General features: G+C 39.5%; 1 protein-coding gene across 1 annotated transcript in view; it reads right to left on the bottom strand.

The window, feature by feature from the left end:
* nbeal1 (neurobeachin-like 1) overlaps positions 1–23925 on the bottom strand; it is a 229200-nt gene that overhangs the window by 92701 nt on the left and 112574 nt on the right. Inside the window, exons 8-13 of the mRNA XM_043694473.1 lie at positions 20291–20376; positions 17715–18021; positions 16309–16415; positions 11667–11747; positions 2268–2351; positions 1687–1785 (exon numbers count right to left, since the gene is read on the bottom strand). Of these exons, the coding sequence (XP_043550408.1) occupies positions 1687–1785; positions 2268–2351; positions 11667–11747; positions 16309–16415; positions 17715–18021; positions 20291–20376 (764 nt within the window). The remainder of the gene's footprint in view (positions 1–1686; positions 1786–2267; positions 2352–11666; positions 11748–16308; positions 16416–17714; positions 18022–20290; positions 20377–23925) is intronic.

The following is a 23925-nucleotide window of genomic DNA, read 5'->3' on the forward strand; positions in this document are numbered from 1 at the left end:
GAAGCTTCTGTAGCTGTGATACCTTCTCTGATTAGTAGTGCTACACCCCTTCCTCTTTTTCCCCCCTCCCTATTCTTTTTAAATGCTCTAAACCTTGGAACATCCAGCAACCATTCCTGCCCCTGAGAAACCCATGTCTCTGTTATGGCCACAACATCATAGCACCAGGTACTGATCCATGCTCTAAGTTCATCACTTTTATTCCTGATACTCCTTGCGTTAAAGCAAACACACTTTAACTGATCCCTTGGTTCCTTCCCAGGAAAATCCTTCCCACTAGCTGGTTTACCTCTTGCTATTGTCTCATCTGCATCAACTCTCACCTCCGGTATACAGCTCAGGTTCCCACCCCCCCTTCCATACTAGTTTAAACCCTCTCGAACTACTCGAGCAAACCTTCCACCCAGGACATTGGTCCCCTTCCAGTTCAGATGCAACCCGTCCTTCATGTACAGGTCCCACCTTCCCCAGAAGGCATCCCAATTATCTACATATCTGCAGCCCTCCCTCCTACACCAGCTACGCAGCCACGTGTTAAGCTGCGCCCGCTCCCTGTTCCTCGCCTCGCTATCTCGTGGCACCGGTAGTAAACTACAGAACTGTTCGTCCCGCTTTGCAGCTTCCATCCTAACTCCCCGAAATCACTTTTTATATCCTCGATCCTTTTCCTGGCTATATCATTAGTGCCAACATGTAACACGATTTCTGGCTGTTCGCCCTCCCCTTTTAGAACCTTATACACCCGATCAGAGACGTCCCGGACCCTGGCACCAGGGAGGCAACATACATTCCGGGAATCCCGATCCTGACCACAAAATCTCCTGTCGATTCCCCTAACTATAGAGTCCCTTACCACGAGTACTTTTCAATTCTGCCCCCTTCCCTTCTTTGCCACAGTGTCAGGCTCAGTGCCAGAGAACTGACTGCTATGGCTTTCCTCTAGGAGGTCATCCCCCCCCCAGCAGTATCCAAAACGGTATACTTATTGCTGAGGGGAATGTCCACAGGGGATCTCTGCACTGTCTGTCTGTCCCCTTTCCTCCCCCTAACTGTAACCCATCTATCCTTGTCCTGAGCCTTAGGAGTGATCAACTCCCAGTAACTCCTCTCAATTACCCCCTCAGCCTCCTGAATGATCCTCTGTAAATCTCCAAGATCTGTTTTTCACCTGTACCTACATGTGTATAGACAGCGAAAGTGAGTGTGAGAGTAATGATGAGGTTTTAAGGAGGGAATTCCAGAGTTTTCAGCCTAGCCAGCCAACAGAGCAAGGAGAAAAAGTTGGGACGTGTGCAAAAGGCAAGGACTGATGGAGAACATAGGCCTCAACAAAGATACAAGTTGTTTTTAAAAAAAAAGCAAGATCTAGAAGACAGTACCTGAGAAAAACAATTAAACCGATAGAGAAAAGACCAAGAAAGAAACTGATTGTGTTACATTAAAATCCATTTGTAAACATTGCCAAAATTACAGTCATGAGCAAAAGAGAGCACAAAACTATAAAGAATTAAACAACTTATTAACCAAGATGAATATTACAATAAACTGTAAAAACATGGAAGTTACAGGATTTCTGCTGATATGAATCCTCAGATTCCAACTCTTGACACTAATGAAAGAAACATGTCAAGTCAGCTTCAGATTGCGCAAAACCCTGAGTGTTCAAACTGAAATACTGAGCCTCACCATGTTCATCAGCTCCTTCAATAGATCTCGTGATGGCTGGCCAAGAGTCTTCAGAACTTCATACAGTTGCGTGTAGCCAATACGCTCTTTGAACACCTCCTGGTTTCACAATTTTAAAAGGAATGTGGGAAAATTCAATGCAAAGTCATTAAAATACATTTTACGGTATTAAGCATCTTTGAAAAATAGTTTCCTCACTTTAAGGAGCCCTTTGAAGAAAATCTGGAAATTAGTGGGTCAGTAATCAGTGCAAAACTCCCTACAATGAAGCAGCAGGCTGGAAGCTTGCAGCATTGACTTCCATATCTCAGCTAACTTTTCATGAGAAGGCTGCGACAGCCAAAGAAACTTTGTATAACATTCAAAGAGGCAGCATAATTCTGGTGGGCAGAAGGTCTTTCATCATTCCACAATTGTCACTTCCCTTCCTAGTCCCAATGTGTAAACAACGAGCGGTACTATTCTGAGAAAAATGGAATGCGTTGTTTGGGAAGAGGGTAAAAAGTACTTTAAACTCAAGTCATTCAAATTGGAGATATAGTTCTGTTTTCATTTTTTACAAGATTATGAACTAAGCTTACCTTAGCAGCTGGGGATTTGTGCATCACTGCAGTCAAAGCTTGAATCGTCGCTACAGCTAGACTATCCAGGCGACCCTGAAACACCTGGAACATCAATTAGACTATTAAGATGCAACTAGCAAGAATACTGACCAGGGCAGGAATACTCATTCACCAGCTCTCTGTTCTCAAAATTGGAATATAAAGATGAAAAACCAACATATCAAGACTTGGCATTTAACTAACATTTAAGAACTGTAATATTATGACAATTGGGGTCATTCCGAGGGAACAGCAGCTGCAAATTTCAGTTTTAAAACACTATTAATAGCAGTGGGAATCAAATGATCCGAAAGTGGGTTACTAAACATTAAATGGAATTGGTGACAAAAGAAACCTACCTCGAGTTTTTGTAATTCAAAAAAAAAATGTAGCTATGTCAGTTTCAAATGTTACCAATCTAGTGCTTAATTCTTGGCCTATACATCTTTTCAGTGTGAAAGCACATAATTGTTTGGCATGGGCTAAAAATGTAACCTCATTTTCATTTAGCACACAAATATATTAAACCTCTGGCAGTAATAGTTCTGGATTGACATTACTATTGTTAGTTCAAATCCTCCTGCTTAAAGCAAAGTCCACTTGCATAATATGAAAAGCAACAAAGCCCATATTGTGCCAGATTTCTCAATTATTGAATCACTGAAATAGATCCTTATGTGATGTTCAGAAGAAGTCCAATAGGACATTGCAACACAATCTTGGGTAGACTGGAGAGCAAAACTTTGGTATTTTTCTTTTCTGCCACCAGTTTAACAGTATTATACTTAACACATTTTAGAGGGGCAAGATTTATTGCCACACTTGAATTGGTTATAGATGCTGTGCTAAAATAAATTTAACGAGGTGAAGTGACAAATGCTTAGAAAGCTAGTAGGAATGACAAGTCTTGACAATACCCATAACCATACAAGACAAGCCTCCAACAATCTCCTGTAGCAAGAACATTATGCGGCATGCCACACCCGCTCCCATTATTCACATAAGGTGGTGTTGGTCAGCTTTGTAACGAAGGCTAGTGAGGAAAAATACACATCTTTACAGTTACATCAGGATACAGTTGATTCTTTTGTTTCCAATTGCTTTGCTTCCACATGCAGCAGCTAGAGTTAACATCACAGGCATGCCATCACATAATTAAATGAGGCTACTTAATGAGGCAAAGTTAATCCGAAAAAAATATTTCACTCTGAAAGCTGCACTTTTAGTTGGTAATGTACAAGTTTATCCAAAATTAAGTAAAACATTTCTGAGGACAGCAGAAACACTTACACAACATAAGTTACAATCCATAAATTTGCCAAGAAAACAGCTATACTTTGTAAGAGAGTGCACTGGTGACAAAAGATTAGGCCTTCTGAAGGGAAATCCAAATTAGAGGGCAGGTAAATGGAATTAAACACAGATCAGCCATAATTCAATCAAATGGCAGAACAGGCTCTTGGGTTGGATGGCTTTATCCTGTTTCTAGATCACTGAAATAAAAAGGAATCTCATTTTGTGAAATCCTCATTTTAAGATTCCGGTCACCACCTAGTTATCGTCTTCATATTCTAGGATACTGAAAGGGTATCATGAGCAACAATATATACGAGAGGTTGATTGGCTCAGATTATATACCCTAAAAATATCTGTGCCATCAACCTCAGATACACGGCTGCTGGCCACCCAGGATTGTCTGATCTTGACTTCTGAGTTGATTCAACATCTTAACAGGCCTCTTGTTATGATGTGGAGGTGCCAGTGTTGGACTGTGGTGGACAAGGTTAGAAGTCACACAACACCAGGCTATAATCCAATGCGTTTATTTGAAATCACAAGATTTCGGAGTGCTGCTCCTTTGTCAGGAGAAGTCTTCATCACTTCACCCAATGAAGGAGTAGCACTCCGAAATTTTGTGAATTCAGATAAACCTGCTGGACTAGAACCTGCTGTCATATGACTTTGGGCTTTTGTTAGGCTGACATGGTTTAATGAGAAGCCCAATTATTTCTTCTCTGACCTAGGGTACAGAGCCACTGTAATTTCAACTCAGCTAGTCCAGCATAGCCTTCTGTTGATCTTTGAAACCTTCTAGTTCAGAACAAATCAACTATTCACCAGATTATCTGAAACTAGCACATGGTAGAATTTGGTAAACACAAGAAATACAGTAATGTGGCTTTACTTTTGGTACCTTAAGTGTTTGTGCAATCCTCAGAAGTAAGTGATCAGCAGAACACCCAGTAACTTTCAGGTGGTTGCTGCACCTCCTCACCAGACCAGGTCACTGTACTGTGCGGGTAACACTAACAATAAGCAGCAGGACAACATACAAATCTGCCTGTGCACCAAACAACATTCAGCATCACTGATCACACAATTATCCACCCATCACCACAGTGCGAGAAATCAAAGGTAAACCCTGTGAGATAAAAGGAAAGTGTGCTTGGAAATGCCATGCCAGTATCAAACACCACATGCCAGCTTGCACATTAATTTTCAAGAACTAACTCAGGGGCTTTGCCTTTCCTATAACCTACATTATAAATGATTAAATACTGAACAGGTGCTACCAAAACATCCATTTTAGATGTGAAACAGAGTGGAAAAGATTGAAGTTCTTAGATCTTTTGTTTGACAATGGTGTACTTTTAAACAAAGATAGTGTATCTTTATCTAGTGCCTTCAATGTACAAAAACACTAAGATGCTTTAGAGGCATGATCAAAAAGCATCAGACATCAAAAAGAAGGGAGAAACAAAGTTTGTCTGGGAACTAACTTTGAAAGGGAGAAGGAACAAGTGGGCTTAAGAAGGGAACTCCAAAGTGCAGAGACCAAAACAGAAAATGCTGGAAAATCTCAGCAGGTCCAGCAGCATCTGCAAGGAGAGTAAAGAGCTGATGTTTCGAGTCTAACTGACCCTTTGTCAAAGGATCAGTTAGACTCAAAACGTCAGCTCTTTACTCTCCTTGCAGATGCTGTCAGACCTGCTGAGATTTTCCAGCATTTTCTCTTTTGGTTTCAGATTCCAGCATCCGCAGTAATTTGCTTTCATACAAAGTGCAGAGCATAGCTGGTGAAAGTAGAACTGCTAAAAAGAAATTGATGCACAAGTAGGCTAAGTTATAGTTTGGGGAAGCAGCTTATTGGACAGGAGAAAATTAGAGAGATATTGAGGAACAGGCACAAAGGAATTTAAATATGTGGATGAAAGTTTTAAAATTGGACACTGCTGGCAGAGTCGGTGTTAGTCTTCAAACACTGACTTTGTGGTGGGGGGGGGGGCTTGAGCAGTGATGGGTAAACAGGAATTGTTGCAAATTGGGATATGGGCATCCATGCTTTTGGATGAATTCTAGTACATGGAGTTAGAAGATAGGAGGTCAGCCAAGACAGCATTGGAAAAGTTGAGTCTAAAAATGACTAAAAGCCTGAATTGACAAAGAGACAGTGCCCTCCAAGTAACAAAATCTCAATCAGAATTTATAAATGGGTTTACACTTTCATTCTTCCAACCCCAGCATATCCCTTTTTGTTTAGAGTTGTAAGTTTGCAGGAATTACCATAGGCATTTCCTAAAGATGCAAGAAGGTCTCTTTATGCAGCACATGAAATCAATTGAAATTGAACTCCTAAGTTAAAATAGATTTGCAATTCTGAATAAGCTAATAATTCTGCTACTCAAACGTCAGTTAAATGTCCAAGAACTGTTACTTAATTTACTCTTTCACAGGATGTTTATGTTTCTGGCTGGGCCAACATTTGTTGCCCATCCTTAATAGAGGTGGTAGTCCTGAGCTGCCTTTTTGAACACTGCAATCCACATGGTGCAAGGACAATTTTAGTTCCGTTAGGAAGTGAGTTCCACGGTTTGGAGCCAGTAACAATGTTGAGAGCTCAAAATAAATCCAAGTCAGGATAATGAGAGACTTTAAGAGAGCTTCCAGGTGGTTGTTTTCCCTTACATTTGCTGCCTTTGTTCTTCTGCACTATAGAGATTTGCAAAGTGCTGTTGGCAGAGCCTTGGTGGATTTCTGCAGTACAGCTTGTAGATGGTACACATTACCACCTCTGTATGTCAAATAACTAACAGACAAAGACTATAAAAATTAAATGGCAAATATGTGGAACAACAATATCAATGCAGTGACTGTTGACCCACAGTTTTTTTTTGGTTTGCAGATGCATTTTCTTTTTTTAATTTGTATGGGATTAAAAGGAATAAAGTAACAATGACAGAGATTAAACATGTATAAAACTGCATCAGCCCACAATTGGGCAGACTGGGTGCAAACCATTACAAGGAGAGCCTTTTAGATACGTTTTAAGGGGAAAATAGCATTGGTCATTTTTGATAAGGGAATGCAACAGACTGACTGCTACAAAGAGAGAATAGGAGGGGAAAAAATGACTCATGTCTGTTTTTGATGTCCAGAACATATTCTCAGGCAATAGGAGACATGATGTCATCCTTTTGCAAAACAAACCACGAATCCTGTGCCGAGTTCCAGCTTTCTACTAGTATTTGAACACTTGGGGGCCCACATTGAAGAGGCACATTCCGACCAAAAGTCTTTACTGCCTTAATATGCGTTTGAGTTTGAAAGAATAATTTCACAACTGCACACTGGGAAGCCTGTCTGGAGTTGTTACATTTGGGTTTCATTTCACATCACAAAATAGTGGGCTATGCAAAAAAAAACAAAGGCAAATGCTAAATGCCCACAGCAGTATTTGAGTTAAAACAGGAACCCACTTTCAGGCTAACATTCTTTGCTCAACTGATACCACCCAAACAAAAGGCTAACTGGGCATTAAACTCCTGTGGAATGTCACTAGACAGAGACAGCCTTATTTGTCACTGCCTAACAAAAATACATAATTATACATGATGTCCACCAGTTAAATAGCACCACCATTTAACATTGGAAAATTAGGCTAAATCTTTTATAAGTTACTGGTTAGACATCTGGAGTTCAATTTGGGGCCCCACCCTTTTGTGGGCGGCACGGTGGCACAGTGGTTAGCACTGCTGCCTCACAGCGCCAGAGATCCGGGTTCAATTCCCGCCTCAGGCGACTCACTGTGTGGAGTTTGCACATTCTCCCCGTGTCTGTGTGGGTTTCCTCCGGGTGCTCCGGTTTCCTCCCACAGTCCAAATATGTGCAGGCCAGGTGAATTGGCCGTGCTAAATTGCCCATAGTGTTAGGTAAGGGGTAAAGGTAGGGGTATGGGTGGGTTGCGCTTCGGCGGGTCGGTGTGGACTTGTTGGGCCAAAGGGCCTGTTTCCACACTGTAAGTAATCTAATCTAATCTAAAAACCTTGAAACGATGCAGAGGGATTTTACAAGAATATACTAGCATTGAGGCATCTCAGTTATCTGAAAAAAATGAAGGGCCGGGAATCAGAAAAGCAGCAGGAATAGGAGACCTTTTTTCCCCTTTTGAAGAGTTATGATAATCTGAAATATACTGCATGACAGAGTTGTAAAGCAGCTTTGATAACAATTTTCAGAAGGAAACAGGATACATGTTTCAAAAAGGAAAATTTTGTAAATTGCTGTAGAATCAGTGGGGAGCTAAATGTATTGCTCTTTTAATAGATTGCATTGCCTTCTTCTGTGCTGCATCATTCTATGAAATCAGGAAAATGTTAAACAGACTCACTTGGCCATTTTAAGATGTTTATATTCTATGTCTTTGTATAATGTAATTGCATCTTGTCAAGTCAGCTTTTTGGAAAAGTTTCAAATTTACCTTTATTACATCATTTAAAAAATATTAAAGCACTGACAAAGTTCACTTTGCTAACACAGAATAAATATTTGGGGAAGTTTACAAGAGGGAGTGCCAAAACATCAAATCTAAACTGGAGACTGGGAGGAGTTTGTAGCAAGTCAACATTACAGTGAAGCAGACTAGGAGAGGAGGACCTACAAGAGAAGGGCGATGAGGGTGGGAGATGAAAGGCAAAAGCAACGAACCTTTTCAGCTTGTTTCTACCTGACAAAGAGTTACATCACAGCAAAATGGGTAGGCAATTGGTGGGTATTTCTTCGATCGCTTGTTTGATTGGCCAAGTTCAAGTAAGGAGAAATTATTAAAGTTGAAGAGTGAGTTAGGAAATTCACTTTTAAAATATTGAAGATCCAAATTAGTTAAATAGAAGAGATGGCTAGGGAGGAAATATGTCGCAGTAGTAGTTTGTGGGAGCTGATGAGCGCTCATGTGATCTACAGTAACTCCATCTGCAGCAAGTGTTGGCTGCTCAAGGAAATTTGATTAAGAATTGATAAGCTACTGTCCAAGCTTTGAATACTGCAAGATATTTGAGATGGGAAAGAGTTATGTGAATACTGTTTAAGGAGACAGTCACAATTATTTGATTAATTATCCAAGGAGGAAGAGAGGCACAAGACAGGAAACTACAGACCTGTTAGCCTAACATCTGTAATTGGGAAAATGCTTGAATCCACTATTAAGGAAGAAATGGCAGAACATTTAGAAAATGTTGATGCAATCAAACAGAGTCAACACAGTTGTGTAAAAGTGAAATGGTGCTTGACAAACTTTGTAGTATTCTTTGTGGCTATCACCAAGAGTGTTGATTGAGGAGAACCAGCTGATGTATTGCGTTTGGATTTCCAGAAGGCATTCAGTGTGGTACATTAACTGTTATTTCACAAGAATCCCAGAACTCATTATATTGAGGATAATACATTAGAAAGAATTGAGGATTGGTTAACAATAGAAAACAGAATTGGGATCATTCACACTTTTTCAAGTTGGAAAGATGTAACTTGTTGAGTGTCACAAGATCAATCCTAAGGCACAATTAAGTACCATCTACATTGATGACTTAGAGGATGGGACAAAGTATAATGACGCTGCGAAAATAGGTGGGAGGGCATAAAAAAAATCTGCACGGTGGCTCAAAGGTTCTGTAAATGGGCAAAAACTTGCCAGATGGAGTTTGATGTAGGAAAATGTGAGGACATGCACCTTGTTTGGAAGAATCAAAATACAGACTATTATTTAAATGGAAAGAGACTCCAAAAAAGTGCAGTATACAGGGATTTGGGTGTTCTTGTGCTAGAAACACAAAAAGTTATCATACAGGTGTAACAGATAATTAAGAAGCAAAATGGAATTATGACCTTAGGGATTGGAGTCGAAGAATAGGCAGTCTTATTAGAAGCTACGATTGTTGATGTGGGTGAGCCATACCTGGATAACTGTGTACAGTTTTGGTCCCCATATTTCAAAAAACAGACATTGGCACTGGAAGTAGTTCAAAAGAATTTCACTAGGCTGACTGCTGGGATGAAGGGGTTGATTTATCAAAACCAGTTAAACGGGTTAGGTCTTTATTTGTGAGGGTTCAGAAGAATATCGGGTGATTTTACTGAAAGATAAAATATTTTAAAGTAGCTTAAACAGGGTAGAAGATGTTTCCATTAAAGGGGATTCTTGAACTAGGGAACGCAATTACAGAATGAAAGGATACACATTCAAACCTGAGATGTGAAGAAATATCGTCTATCAGAAGTAGTAAATATTGGGAATTCTCTACTTGAGAGTGCACCAGAGGCTAGATCACTGAAAGCACTAAAAGAGGAGGTAGACAGATTTTTGAAATATCAACAAGTAGATGGCTCAGAAGAGCTGGCATGAAAGAGGAGTTTAGGCCTGAGGCAGATCAGCCATGATCTTACAGATTACAGGGATGACTTGAGAGACTGAATGGCCTCCTCCTGCTCCTATGTGCTTAATCATTTTTGAAATTTTGAGGATATAATGGCAGCCTCTTGTAATAGTGATAACAACCTGGGAACTAAGTGTGTAACAATAGATAATTTACAAATAAGTTGGGCATCTAATTCAAGTTTGATTTAAACAAATGACCTTCATGGCTCTCATTCCTTTATGGACGTATAAAAGAATTATTTGAAGTAGGTTTTGAAAGCATTTTTTTGGTTTATTCATGCTGAACACAGAGCAGTTTTGATTAACAACCCTTTTATTGCTCAAGCAGAATTCAGCAACATTGAATGGTTTGTCAGGGAACCAAAGCCCATGCCCAAAATGCCTTCATAGTCTTATACTTGGAGCAGACAATCTTTTACTGATTCTCTTTCAGTCTGCTACTCCAGTGACCACCTACAATAATGGTAACCTATTCCAAATTTCCAGACTTTGCCATACCACTTCCTTTAAAAGTGTTCACAACATAGTGAGACTTAAAGAAAAGATGAGTCCCACAGCCACACATTTTTGCCCCATAATCCCCTATGCCATTTAACGACTGCATCCCCTGTTGCCTTTGATTTTGCATTCCTTGCTGCAGTACCAAATGGCTCTTCATCACCAGCACCTTCCAGTTCTGATAAATGGTTAATGAACTGGAACCGTAATTTAGTTTCTTGCTCTACAGATTCTATCTGACCTACGAATTTCCAGTGCTTTCAGTTTTTAGTTTTTAATGCCATTGTAACTAACTTGTTCAACTAAATTAGTGATTGCCAAGTCAGTGCATTTAAGCACTTTCGGACTGGACTTCCAAATGAACCTTGGTGTAGATGACAGTTTATTTCTGATCTTGTTTTCAAAGCATATTTGGGAGAATCTCCATCCGATTCCCAGCAAACACAACGCACATTGCACAAAAATAATGCAAGTTTATGTGGCAGGAAAATCTCTGCTGATTTAAACACTTCAAATGCAACTCAGTCAACTGGAGCAAATTAGATTTTGATTTGCTGTCTCCATTAGGAAGTAATCCTAACGGTGAGAGATGCAGTAATATGAGAAAACAGTTCTAAAAATATATTTTGTTGGGGGACTGGGTAAGATATGAGGTTAAATAGAATCCTTTTGAATTTAGACCAAACTGATGGGGTGTATATTTCTCATTTCTGCTACCTTTAAAGGTCTTAATGTTAAATGCTGTGGGACAGCCTAATTCAGTATTTACTGATTGAGAAGTCAAATGCTAAGAAAAAACTATGTGTAGAATTCTGACTCCACCAGGTTTTGCCTAGTTAGGTGTCAACACTTACTAGCTAGCTCTTACTGGACAGAACAACTGGTGATGATTCTCAAAAGATATTATTCATTGCTTTCATAATGTCAACTGTTTTTTCACCATCTAATTAAAATCACAATGGGTTGGAAATAGGAGAGAGAATACAACACACTCCATAGTTTGTGCTATTAATGGTCACCAACGGTTTCACTTGCTTGATTAATAGCTGCATTCCAGTGATCACTGGCCCATGATTATTTGCTGGTCAATAGGCTGGCTGTCTTGAGGCACATACTGACATGGCTGTCCCAATGCTGGTGATTTACAGCTGAAAGAAGAATTCAGTTAATACCTGGTTCACATTCATTTCTGTCAGTAATTTGTTGGCAAGATCTTTCTCATTCTTGTCTGCTGCTTTACAACTTACAAATAGCTGTTAAATGAACACAACACAAGCATGAAAGGTGCGCAACAAGTAGAATTAATACAGTTGGGGCATGGTTATTGAAAGAAAAACTTTGGTTAAGCCAGCATAAAGCAAGTTGCTATTAGTTTACTGAACTAAACTTAGCCAACTCAACAAAGACATTCAGCAATGAAAAAAGTTAGATAATTGTTTTCTTTACTTCAGACCCTGATACTAAATCACGATCCTGCCATTGTTGATTAAAACAAATTAATTGATATGGCTGTAAACGTAGGCTGAATTCAGAAATTCACACACTACACAGCAGCAACATTCTTGAGGCAGCACCCAACAATATGCAGTAAGCAATGAGCATTCTCCATTGGAATGGGCCCCATTTCCAGGCATGTCAGGCTCACCTGCTTTTTCAGAGTAAGCTCCTAAAAGACAGCATATTTTGCCTTCTCCTTCCATTGTAGGTTCTCCCCTGAACAGAAAGTCCTATATGGCTAAGTAACTTCAACTTGTAATGCGCCACTAAGTCTGAGGTAACAGAATCTTTGTACAAGCACCAGTGTTTTGGGATGTGCAGGTGGGGAAGCATTGGTGACTAAAAACAAGTTCGCTGGAAAACCACTCTCAATTAATATCCAATGACCTAGGTATAAAGAACACATACAAAGAAGAATGAAGTTGGTTGAACAGGCTGCTGACATTCACATATGAAGAATGAAGGCTGCACGAGGTATTGAAGATTAATAATTAACATGCCAACACCAGCAGGAGACAAACAGAGCTGAGAATTTATATAAAAGTCATGGTCATGTTGTAGCATGTGGATGAAAAGCACCACTATCATACACAGGTCTTGGCTGGAAAGAAAGGCAAGCAGAAAAATACGTCCACAGAAAAGTGATGAGAGAGAAAATGCATTGAGGTGGTTGGTCTGACTTTGCAAGTGAAGCGTTCTGCCTTCCCATGTAACATGGGAGCTGGAGAGGCCCACAAAGACAGAAAAATTCCAAGAAGAGTTATGTCACTGCTTTTTAAAAAATCTTTTGTCTGGATACTTTAGCCTGATATAACTGTCCCAGCTCATTCAAGAACACAGTCTTAATTACATGCAGGCCACAGGCAAACATGAAAATCTCAAAGACATTCTCCATTGCTGGGTGATTCTAATATCAAATCAGAGGGTTACATTCAACTGTTAGATGTTTACACAGGATGAAATTAAAGCTAGCTAGTCACAAACAGCAAAACTTTATAGTTCACCTCAACCAGTCAGAAGATCAACACAGATCAGGGATTCATCCATATTAGTCCAGGAAATTAAAAAATTACATTTGAAATAGTTTATAGTTTTCCACTGATTTATTTTCCAACCCAGGTCTGAATCTCCCTTTTGTCTGGTTGACCAGATTAATGGCTCACACAACTGAAAATCACAAATTATAGGATTTTGCAGTAACTCTCTAAAGATACTATAAAATACAATAAAACTTGCAAAACCTTTATATGCAATCATGTAATTGAATCAAAATGGTCACCAGACCATTTTACTGTTCAACATTCACTAATAAAACAGGTACAAGGTCAATGTATTCTACTCAATTCTCCTGCAACTCAACTGCTGTGATGGAAGATGTTTGCATAATTACCATAGTACCAGTTGTGAACTTCTTTATGCATTAAAGCTGCTGATGAGAACCAATGTATTGTGTTATAGCATTATACCAATGAAATACACTGCACCACACATAGCCTGATGTTTATACCACCAAAGTTGGTAACTGAATTCACAAAACAGCAGCTTCTGTGACCTTAGCACCCAGTAACTTAAAAGCGGGAACCACTGCAACTTGACAGATTATTGCCTTTCAGGAGTTCATGGTAATTCAACAAAATACAGCTTTGAAGCTGTAAAATAACTTGAGATCCAACTGTGACAAGCAGAGGAATAAAGCACCTTATGCTTATGGGTGTCTCACGCACTTGTTAAGGAACCATAGTAACTTGTCATCACAAGTGAGATTCTTTATTTTTAATCTCAGATTCACAATAATTGAAAGATGTAAAAGTTGCATTATGGCTGAACTGAGAAAAAGACTAGGATTCATGCCAAAATTGTTAATGAAGCTTCCTTTGTGGAGTAGTTTTCATTTTGCATTTAAATATACAAAATCACTTTTTAAAATCTCACACATCAATCTTTCAGTTTAGGCAATAACTTATAACTCTGCACATTGTTCCTTTATTATACTGTCCCAGAAAAGCATATTACTGTTATTTCTTTTCATGACTCTGCTGGTTACGTCAAAAGGGAAAGCACTAACTCTCAATTCCTACCACTGACTAATCCAGCACTCTCCTATTTCAGTCTTACAGGAAGTGGGGGGGGGGGGCACACAGACTAGACAGGTAGGGGGAGGAAAAGGGACACTAAGAGAGGTTGGAGAGAAAGGTGACCAACCAGAAGGAAAGTACAGGACAGAGAAGGAGAGAGCTAAAGAAGAGAGGATGAGGGGAGAAAAAAAACTGGGAAGAAGGGGCAGAAAAGGCTGTGAATGAGAGATAGACAGAGAAGCAGAGGAAAGGTCTGCTCAACTTTTCTCATTTACATTCTTGGATTATCAAAGGAAGCAACAACAGTATAGCTTTTGCAAATGTTCCATTAGAACTCTTCAAAAACTACATCGCTGTGAATTTACAATACTAATTCATCAATAAATCATATTGTAAAAAACTTTTTTTTTACTAAACCTTTTTAAAGGCTTACAACATTAATATGGACAAGACACTGAAATTATACATAATATGGATAACCCAGCAGTACCTAAAGCTTGAATGTATATCCTTGATTGATGGTGCTGGCTCATCATTATTCTTAAATCACTTGCACAACATGCTGCAGCAGTTATGTAAAAGTACTCCTGTACATTTAAAAAGCACATTCAGCATGGAGATTCAGGGTTAGAATCTAAGCTGGTCAGTGTGATGCACAAAATGGACAAATCTATTTGTTCATCCAAAGTTTCTCATACTGATACACATTGTGAAGGAGGAGCTACTTTACACAGAAGGACAACATTGATCACAGGATTGTCAATATACCTCAGCAAAATACCAGAAATATAGTCCTGAATGTTAATTTCTGACTGCATTTTAGCTTAATAATTGAAAGCTTCAGATTCCTCTCTCCAACATCTAAATAGGCTGTTATAAAGAGGCTATTGTACAATTCAAAACATAAGCAAAGTTTTAAAATACTAATGTCAGTCCCATTTTTGTGTTACAATTGCTGAGATTAATTTCTCCTACATATCACAGTCTTGAAAAAGATACACCTAATCAGCCTGTTCCAGATAGGTCAACTATCCAGTCGTTTCAAATGCATTTACCATTTAACTCCATATTTTCGAATCAATCCGCTCAGAGATTATAAGGCACACCACTGTGTGCAGGTGGGACTTGAATACAGGCCTCCACTGCACCACAACAGCCCTGTCATTCAATTCTATGACACTCAAAGAATTTGACTACAACAAATAAGCCTGTTTAACAAGGTCAATCAAAAAAGCTCACATAATCAATCTTTTCAGTCCGCCAACAAAACAGATTGAAAAAGTCAATGATCACAGCCTCAAGGTAAATTCCTGCGTAACTAGCTCACTTCCAGGCTTTAACAGTGATGGTTTTATTTCAATCAAGCCATCTAGAGGCTGCTGCAATATAATAATGTCAAAATGACAATCATGTCTTTTCAGTTTTAAAACAGCATGGCTATTGGTCACTTGCAACTATTATACCAGTCACAGTCTTATACAAAATTCTTAATAAACTATGCAGACACCATTTTACCAAGGCAACATTCATAAAGTGTAAAAATATTTAAGGGATGTTCCAATGTGCTATCATAAAGCACGATTATTCTACAATCTTAAACACTTCAAAGCAGAAGGAATGCAGAGCAGAAACCAAGAGTTAGGAAAAGGGTGGCACAGTGGTAGTATGCCTACATCTGGGCCAGAAGGTTTGGGTTCAAGTCCCAATGGCTCCAGGTCCCACTGGCTCCAATCAAAATGTCTGAACATGTTGATTGAAAATATTAATTTTAGTAAGTCTGCACTGGTACAAGGTTTGCAGAAACCTCATGCAGTTTAACTGTCCGCACTCACAGCTGGTCATTGTGGCTACTGCAATAACAAAAAGACAGAAGAAAATGAAGGGTGGACTATGCAATAACTAGCATTTAATTCAGAATATTTATTTGCACTCAGCAAAACAGCTGAGCAGGGAAGGACTATGTTGACTTTCAGTTGATTTAGAGATGGGGATGGGAGCTCACAATGATCTAATATTACAATATCTTTATCCTAACTGCTGAATTCAAACTTGTCTTCGAACCTCAAGACTTAAAATCATTGAAATGATCTGATTGTGAGACAAACTTTTTCAGGCAGAGAGCAAGTTCTCATTTCTGTTCTATCCATTTCAACATTAGCCTATAAAAAAAGCAGAGAAAGTAGTAATGGCAGCGTTAGTCGAACCAAGACAAATAATCACTCTGGTGCCAGTTGAAGTCTACCTTGCTGTTCTGTATGAGTCGAGTGAGATGTTCAAAGCAATTGCTATTCAAGAAGATTGCCTGAAGGACGGGTCTGTCAGGGCAGTTTAACATTTCTGGAATAGTGTCTGTGGGGAGAAAATTCAGAAATTTGTAGTTTTGTACAAAAAGGTCTTATCTAAAAACATTCCAATTTCTCAGCATTATTTGCTTGAGGTAATTTACCCCATTATGACCTTAATTGTTAAATTACCCACAGTTATGATTAGCACTATACAAATGTCACTCTTTCATTTGAGAAGACAAGCTGTAACTGTAAGCTGATTTACCCATGTTTTAATTGCAAAGCAATCTTAACCATCAGTCCTATGCTCACTCACCTACTCTGAATTCCCCAGTCTAACAAGGTCTCATTTTTAAAATTTGTATCCGCGTTTTCAATCTCTCCATGGAGCTCCCATCCCCATCTCTAAAACCTTCTCTAATCCTATAACCCTCCTAGATGGTTGTACCTCTCCAGCCAGCTGAAGCTTCAGCTTCCCCAAGTCTGGAATTCTCTCCCTAAATGTCTATCTCTACCCACTTTCATCTTTTAAGACATACTTGAAACCTAACTCTGACTTTCTTTCATGTTAAAAGGGTTTTATAAACAGTTGTGACAGCATATCATACAAAATTCCAATTTCCATGCAGTAATACAGCAATAGCTCTCACACTATAAGCAAAAGACCGTTCCCTCCGTGACTACCTGGTCAGGTCAATGCCCCCCTACAACCCACCCTCCCATCCTGGCACTTTCCCCTGCCACCGCAGGAACTGTAAAACCTGTGCCCACACCTCCTCCCTCACCTTTACCCAAGGCCCTAAAGGAGCCTTCCACATCCATCAAAGTTTTACTTGCACATCCACTAATATCACACTAATCCAGAATCTGGTTTCCAGCATCTGCAGTCATTGTTTTTACCATAAACAAAAGACAGTCAAACAGGCCCTTTGCTATGTATTCTGGATTAGTGGTCTTCCAGCACCACTAATCCAGAATCTGGTTTCCAGCATCTGCAGTCATTGTTTTTACCATAAACAAAAGACAGTCAAACAGGCCCTTTGCTATGTATTCTGGATTAGTGGTCTTCCAGCACCACTAATCCAGAATCTGGTTTCCAGCATCTGCAGTCATTGTTTTTACCATAAACAAAAGACAGTCAAACAGGCCCTTTGCTATGTATTCTGGATTAGTGGTCTTCCAGCACCACTAATCCAGAATCTGGTTTCCAGCATCTGCAGTCATTGTTTTTACCATAAACAAAAGACAGTCAAACAGGCCCTTTGCTATGTATTCTGGATTAGTGGTCTTCCAGCACCACTAATCCAGAATCTGGTTTACAGCATCTGCAGTCATTGTTTTTACCTTTGCTATGTATACTCACTCAGCATTTGTATCTGTAGTGCAATGAAACTGCTCTCCCAGTTCCGCGATCTGCGATTGGCCAGCAATGCGGTGTGATCAGAATTGAGCAGCTTGAAATAATTCTCCAGGATTGTGCTGATCTCTACCTGCCGCTGATCAGAGCTGCTGGTTAGCAGCACGTGAACCACTTCTGTCAGGCACTTCAGGGTCAGCACCAATTTATGGCTTACATCTTCAGGGTCTTTGTCATCCAACAGATCACAGTCTGCCAATACCCTCATTAAGACTTCCATTGTAGCTGGGGAGATTGCCTGAAGTGCATTCCGCTGAAATTAAATGGCATGTTACTCTTCATAAATAACTTAATCAATGTTGCATCCACAGCCAAACTGAATATAATTCTACAAATTCCCTTTATTTTTAAATAGCTTCCCAATCACGTGATTGCTGACATCTGAAGCTGGATTGCATCTAAATGAACGGGCTGGTCAACTTGCTAACTGCGATGGTGTAACCTTCAAATCTTGACGTTTATGTTTCGGCTCCGTGTTAAAATGGTGACATAGCTTTCGAACTAAGATACAAAGTTGGCATGTATTTTAACTTGAAAATGTTTTCTCATTTAATTGTTTTGAAAGACATCCTCTAAAATTGCAGAGTCAAACAAGATTTAAAAATACTGACTTTAGTAAGCGATTACAAGTGGGTCTCCTATGGCACTTGGGGTTAAACTTCCTATAGCCAGTTGAAGAAGGTAGAGATGAGAAGCCAACGTTTACTCAATTTTGGATGTATTCCCAAATCACAAACCTGATACCCAATATTTTAAAGTTTCATCCTTCCTTCCAAATCAGTCCATCACCTCACCCATTCCCATCACCAGCTCCACAATTCTCCGAGATGCCTACCTACTGTGAACTTTAGCTGAAAATGTGTTGCTGGAAAAGCGCAGCAGGTCAGGCAGCATCCAAGGAACAGGAGAATCGACGTTTCGGGCATGAGCCATTCTTCAGATTCCTGAAGAAGGGCTCATGCCCGAAACGTCGATTCTCCTGCTCCTTGGATGCTGCCTGACCTGCTGCGCTTTTCAGCAACACATTTTCAGCTCTGATCTCCAGCATCTGCAGTCCTCACTTTGTCCTACTGTGAACTTTAGCCTACTGAACATTTCCTTCACTTAATGCCTTCACTATTGGTGGCTATACCTTCAGATCCTGGGCCCAAACATCTAGAATTCGCACCCTGAACCTCTCATATCATTCTCGTTTTCTTCCTTTAAATGCTCCTTAACACCATTCTTTGACTGGACTTTAAGTCATTTTGCTCTAATTTCTCATGTTTAGAGACAAAAAAAATTGGATTTCAGCACCTGCAAGGAGACCAATTCAATCAGAGAGACCAAATGTAAACTTAGGGAACAGTTTGCCGAGCATCTCAGCCAGGCCAGCGGGGTCGACCAGACCTCCCAGTCACCACCCATTTTAATTCCCTTTCTCACTTCCTTTCCAACATGAGCATCCTTGGCGTCCTCCATTGCCACAATGAACCAAACCGCAAATTAGAGGAACAGCACTTCATATTCCGCCTGGGCTCCCGACATCCCGGAGGATTCAACACTGGGTTCTCCGATTTCAAATAATCTCCCTCCCCATCCCCCAACTTCCTTCCACCAACCAGATTTATTCCTCCCATTGACCAACCAGGTGGTACCCTCTATCTGTCTTCACCTATCCCCACTTCACCCCCTAGTCCCTTTATCTGCAGCTCCCCTATACCCACCCCCAGTCCTGAAGAAGGGTTACACCCGAAACATTGACTTCTCCACCTCCTGATGCTTCCTGGCTTGCTGTGGTCTTCCAGCCTCCTGCAGGTCTCCTAATTTCTCATGTGGCTGGGTTTAATATTTTATGAGGAGGGCTAATTTCTTATTCCTGCTCCTACTTTGTATGTATTCATGTTCTCTCCAGTCTGAAAAACAACCACTCACCACTTCACAATACTTTCTCTTAATGTTTTCCTGTCCACAATGTCACTGATATTCTAATGTCATGGACTTCAATTTCGTTTATCTAAACTTCATACATTTGTTCAACACCTTTGATGGTTCCCCCTAAACAATATTAACCTCACTATTCTCATCAACATTCTCCTTCAAAGACGTTCGTCAAATTCAGTCTGCCTTCAACAAATCCTTGCTAACTTTTATTTAGTAGTCCATACATTTCCAAACACCTATTAATTTGCTCCACATTATTCAATCTGAATGATTGCTTTCAACATTCAGACTGGCTCTCTACTGCATTACACATCTTATATTTGCTACAGGATTTTTCTTTCTTATTTCAATCTCCACATGTTTGTCACTCAGGGAGCTGCAGCTTCAAGTTCTCACCAAAAGTCATCAGCCTTAAAATGTTTTACTCTATACAGATGTTGCTTAATCACCAAAGTACTTCCAACATTTTCTCTATTTATCAGCAGTACTTTGCATTTATTCACATCATTATTTCTTTAATTATATCCAAATGAAATTAATGGCTTTCTATTGTAACATTAGCTCTTTTTTGGTGTGTTTGGTTTCCACACTTGTCTCACCTGTCCTCCTGCAACAACAGCCCCAAAGAGATGAATAAGGCAGCACTTCAGACTCTCTTTCAGATGTTCACTCTCTTGAAAACACTCTGAGAAGGGGAAGAAAAAGCATTATGTTCACTGAAATGGCAGAATGCACTGCTGAGAGAATATATGACTTACCAAAGCCATTTCAGACTTCAAAGACAGAATGCAAAGTTGCATGGAGTAAGAATGAATGGATTCTGACTAGTAATCACTCCAGATAATTTCTACAACATTTTACTAGCATTGCTGGCAATGTCACTGTTGAAATTGTTTACATCTTCAGATAACCTAAGCCACAATGGTTTAATTTGAGTTATTCATAAGCAGGAGGAAAGTCTTTAATCATTTAATCCCCTCAGATGTATTTTATGTTTGTAGTGCTCTCTCTTCCACAGATGTTTTCATCCAGGAACCAAATGTATTTTATGTATTTAGACCATTTCCCTTATCTGTTTGTAACTGTAACGTGCTTCCTTTGGTGTTCGATGACTGCCCTGTACCTTGGTAATTGAATGTCAACCTGGGAGAAACAGTCAGATCATAAGACAGCCTTCAAGAGCTTAAAATCAAAAAGATACCTGGGAATGGTGAAATAAGAACAGAGCTATTGAAATATAATAAGAACTCCTTTTAAACAGAGTTCATGGACCTGTTCCACAAGATCTGGACTATGGGTAGGCATTCCCTACAAATGAAGGTGAGGGTAATCTTCGAACTGTCAGAACAAGGAAAACTCGGTGACTCACCAAATGGAGGGACATAACACTGCTGTCAGTAGCTGGCAAGGTCTTCAGCATGGTGCTCCTCGACAGAGAGGAGGATTGGCCATATTGCTACAATTGATGTCAAACCAATGCTTCATAAAGATTCACCACAACATGAATACCTTTGTTCTTTATGCCCTCTTCATAAATCCCAAGAACTCTCATTCCTTTTTAACAACTGTCTCAACTTGTCCAAACACATCAACAGTTTGTTTTCATACACCCCAAAACACTGGTGTTATGAGTGAAGGGGAAAATTGGGAAGGCAGTTCAATCACCTCTACCCACAGAGTTCACTGAGATGATTCTTTTGGCTTGTCAGGACTTGCTATTCATCAATCTCACTCTCTCTGTTTAAGTGTTAATCACTTTCGCCTAGGAGAAACAGAAAAACTTGTTCAGAAATTATAAGGTCTATGAATTAGTTGAAAGCAACTAGTGAAAGAGTAAATTGGTTTTCTTCAACCTTTAAGTTTTCTTTCATTTCAGAGCTCCAATGGTTTCTGGTATCTCATGCATACACACAAGCCTTTCAACTACATAGGAGCCAATCATGTAGTTGTTGATAGACAGGAGACTGTTGGTCACCACTCCACAGGTCAATTAGCTACTTGAAGCCAGCAAATTCTCATTTTGTACACTCTCTCTGATGTAGTTTGTCTGCAACTAAACTATTCCCGATTGAACAAAAAGCAGTGTAAACAGCACTTACATTAAGTGCTGGCAGCTTGCCTTTAAAATGTGCAGCAATCCCTTCCACAATCCTTCGTTTTTAAAACAGTGTTTTTCCTATTTCAGTTCACAATCAAAAACACAGAAAAATAAAAAGATATGATTTTTCTTCAGGAACTGGTACTAAGTCATGATGCTCAACTGGAGAGCCAGTATGGACATGATGGCCCTAATGGCCTCTTAAGTTGTAACATTTCTATGATTCACAGCATCAACCCAATTACTCTTGGTTGTCTTATCAAAAATATTCGAACAACAACTTGCTTTTGACAAATGTGTGGCTTTCTTTAATTAACACTGTTGATTTTGTTAATTAACTGTTCATTTTGTCCTGGATTTCTGAAAGTTCATATGCTCAGGCCTCCAGACTAAGGCTGAAAGAAAAGAGTTTTGAGTATGAAAAAATGCAATAGTTTTCAAGACCAAGGAGCTAATCTAAAAGTGGAGCTTGAAGAATGTTACAATCCCCCAGTTCAGTTGCAACACACAACAACCACATTCCTCACTTATATTGCGAGTTCAAAGGGTTTCAGAGGAGCAGCTGTTCTCAGATCAGCTACAGTGACTTTGGAATTTTGCTTTTCATACCCATGAGTCAAGCTGACTTGATAAATACATGCCATCTAAACAATTAGTCATTCCAGATTACATCATCTTGAGGGACACAGTTCTTTTTCACAGGGTTGAATGTGCAGTCAGTCATTTGAAACAACTATGTGTGATTAACATCATAATGTGTATGTTTATAGGGTTGCGAAGGGTGACTTTTTTTTATATAAATCAGTCTGTCTCAATTATTTCCACTTCTAAAGATTACTTTAAACAAACAGAAAAAAAGCAAAGCTCAAACCAAGTAATATTTCATTTATGCAAATTTTTTGAATACAATTTGAATAAACAATACTATATACACAACAGAACAATGCTCTTTCCAAATCTGTTACAGTAAACAATTTTAAATTTCCACAAGTGAGGTCACACTCAGATTCATCACAGATGCTGTAGAAATGGCCTCGACATGGATTCTGGACCAGATATATATTAACTGTAGCTTCCTTTTCAGAAAAACATTCCAAATATTCACATATCTTTCGCACCTGCCCCTTGTCCCAACTATTGTATTCTATATCATTCCCAACACAGCACCTGTGCAACATTAGTTAACAGGAGCTTGCAACACATTTTTAAAAATGCACAAATATTTCACAGTGCAATTTACATTGGATCTAGATGGAGGAGCAAAGAGGAGAGCAGATCAACCATGATCATATTGAATGGCACAGCGGACTCAAAGGCCCAGCTTTATATACCCAGACATCAATACAAATTGATCCACATTGCTTCCAACAATGTGAGACCAGGTACCTAGCAGACAGTTAGCTTAGTTGGCTGGACTGCTGGTTTGCAATGCAATGTGATGCCAGCAGGATGGGTTAAATTCACACACTGTCAGAGGTCACCATTAAGGTCCCACCTTCTCAACCTTATCTCTTGGTCGAGGTGCAGTGACACTCAAAAATATTATAATAATATGCTTCTAGGGTGATCCCAGGAACAAATTACCCCCAGTCCATATATCTTGCTCATAAAATCTATCATGGAACATGGATATCACTAACAAGGACAGCATTTACTACCGATGCTCAATTACCCTCAAAAAGGCGTGGCGACTACGGTCAGTGTGGCGTTAGTAACATTATAATGCTGGCTAACAGACCATTTAGACCCTGAAATGTAGGAAAGATTCACTCTGTTGTTCAAAACCAAATGCTGTCTTGGACTATTCCACAAACACAACAAGACAATTGGAAGGCCTTAAAATTAATGGAATTTTTCTAATTTCATAACGCCTCAGCTGTCACGAGACTGTGCTGCAAGTACAGTTTGGTTCTTCCAGTTATACGTAATGACTACCTACATCAGGAATCCTACCAAACAGGCTCTATTTACAGCCCAATTTGTACATTGTCCACCAAGAGCAGGATAGTATTCACCAAAGTAAATTGCCTGGAACAAAATTTTCAACCCCCTTACATCTCCCAATACAGTATATCTCAGCTAATCTCTTCTGCACATCTTAGGCAATAGATCTAAATTGAATCTGTATAAGTAATT

This window comes from Chiloscyllium plagiosum, chromosome 7 (genome assembly GCF_004010195.1).
Source record: "Chiloscyllium plagiosum isolate BGI_BamShark_2017 chromosome 7, ASM401019v2, whole genome shotgun sequence".
In the NCBI taxonomy this organism is placed as follows: domain Eukaryota; kingdom Metazoa; phylum Chordata; class Chondrichthyes; order Orectolobiformes; family Hemiscylliidae; genus Chiloscyllium; species Chiloscyllium plagiosum.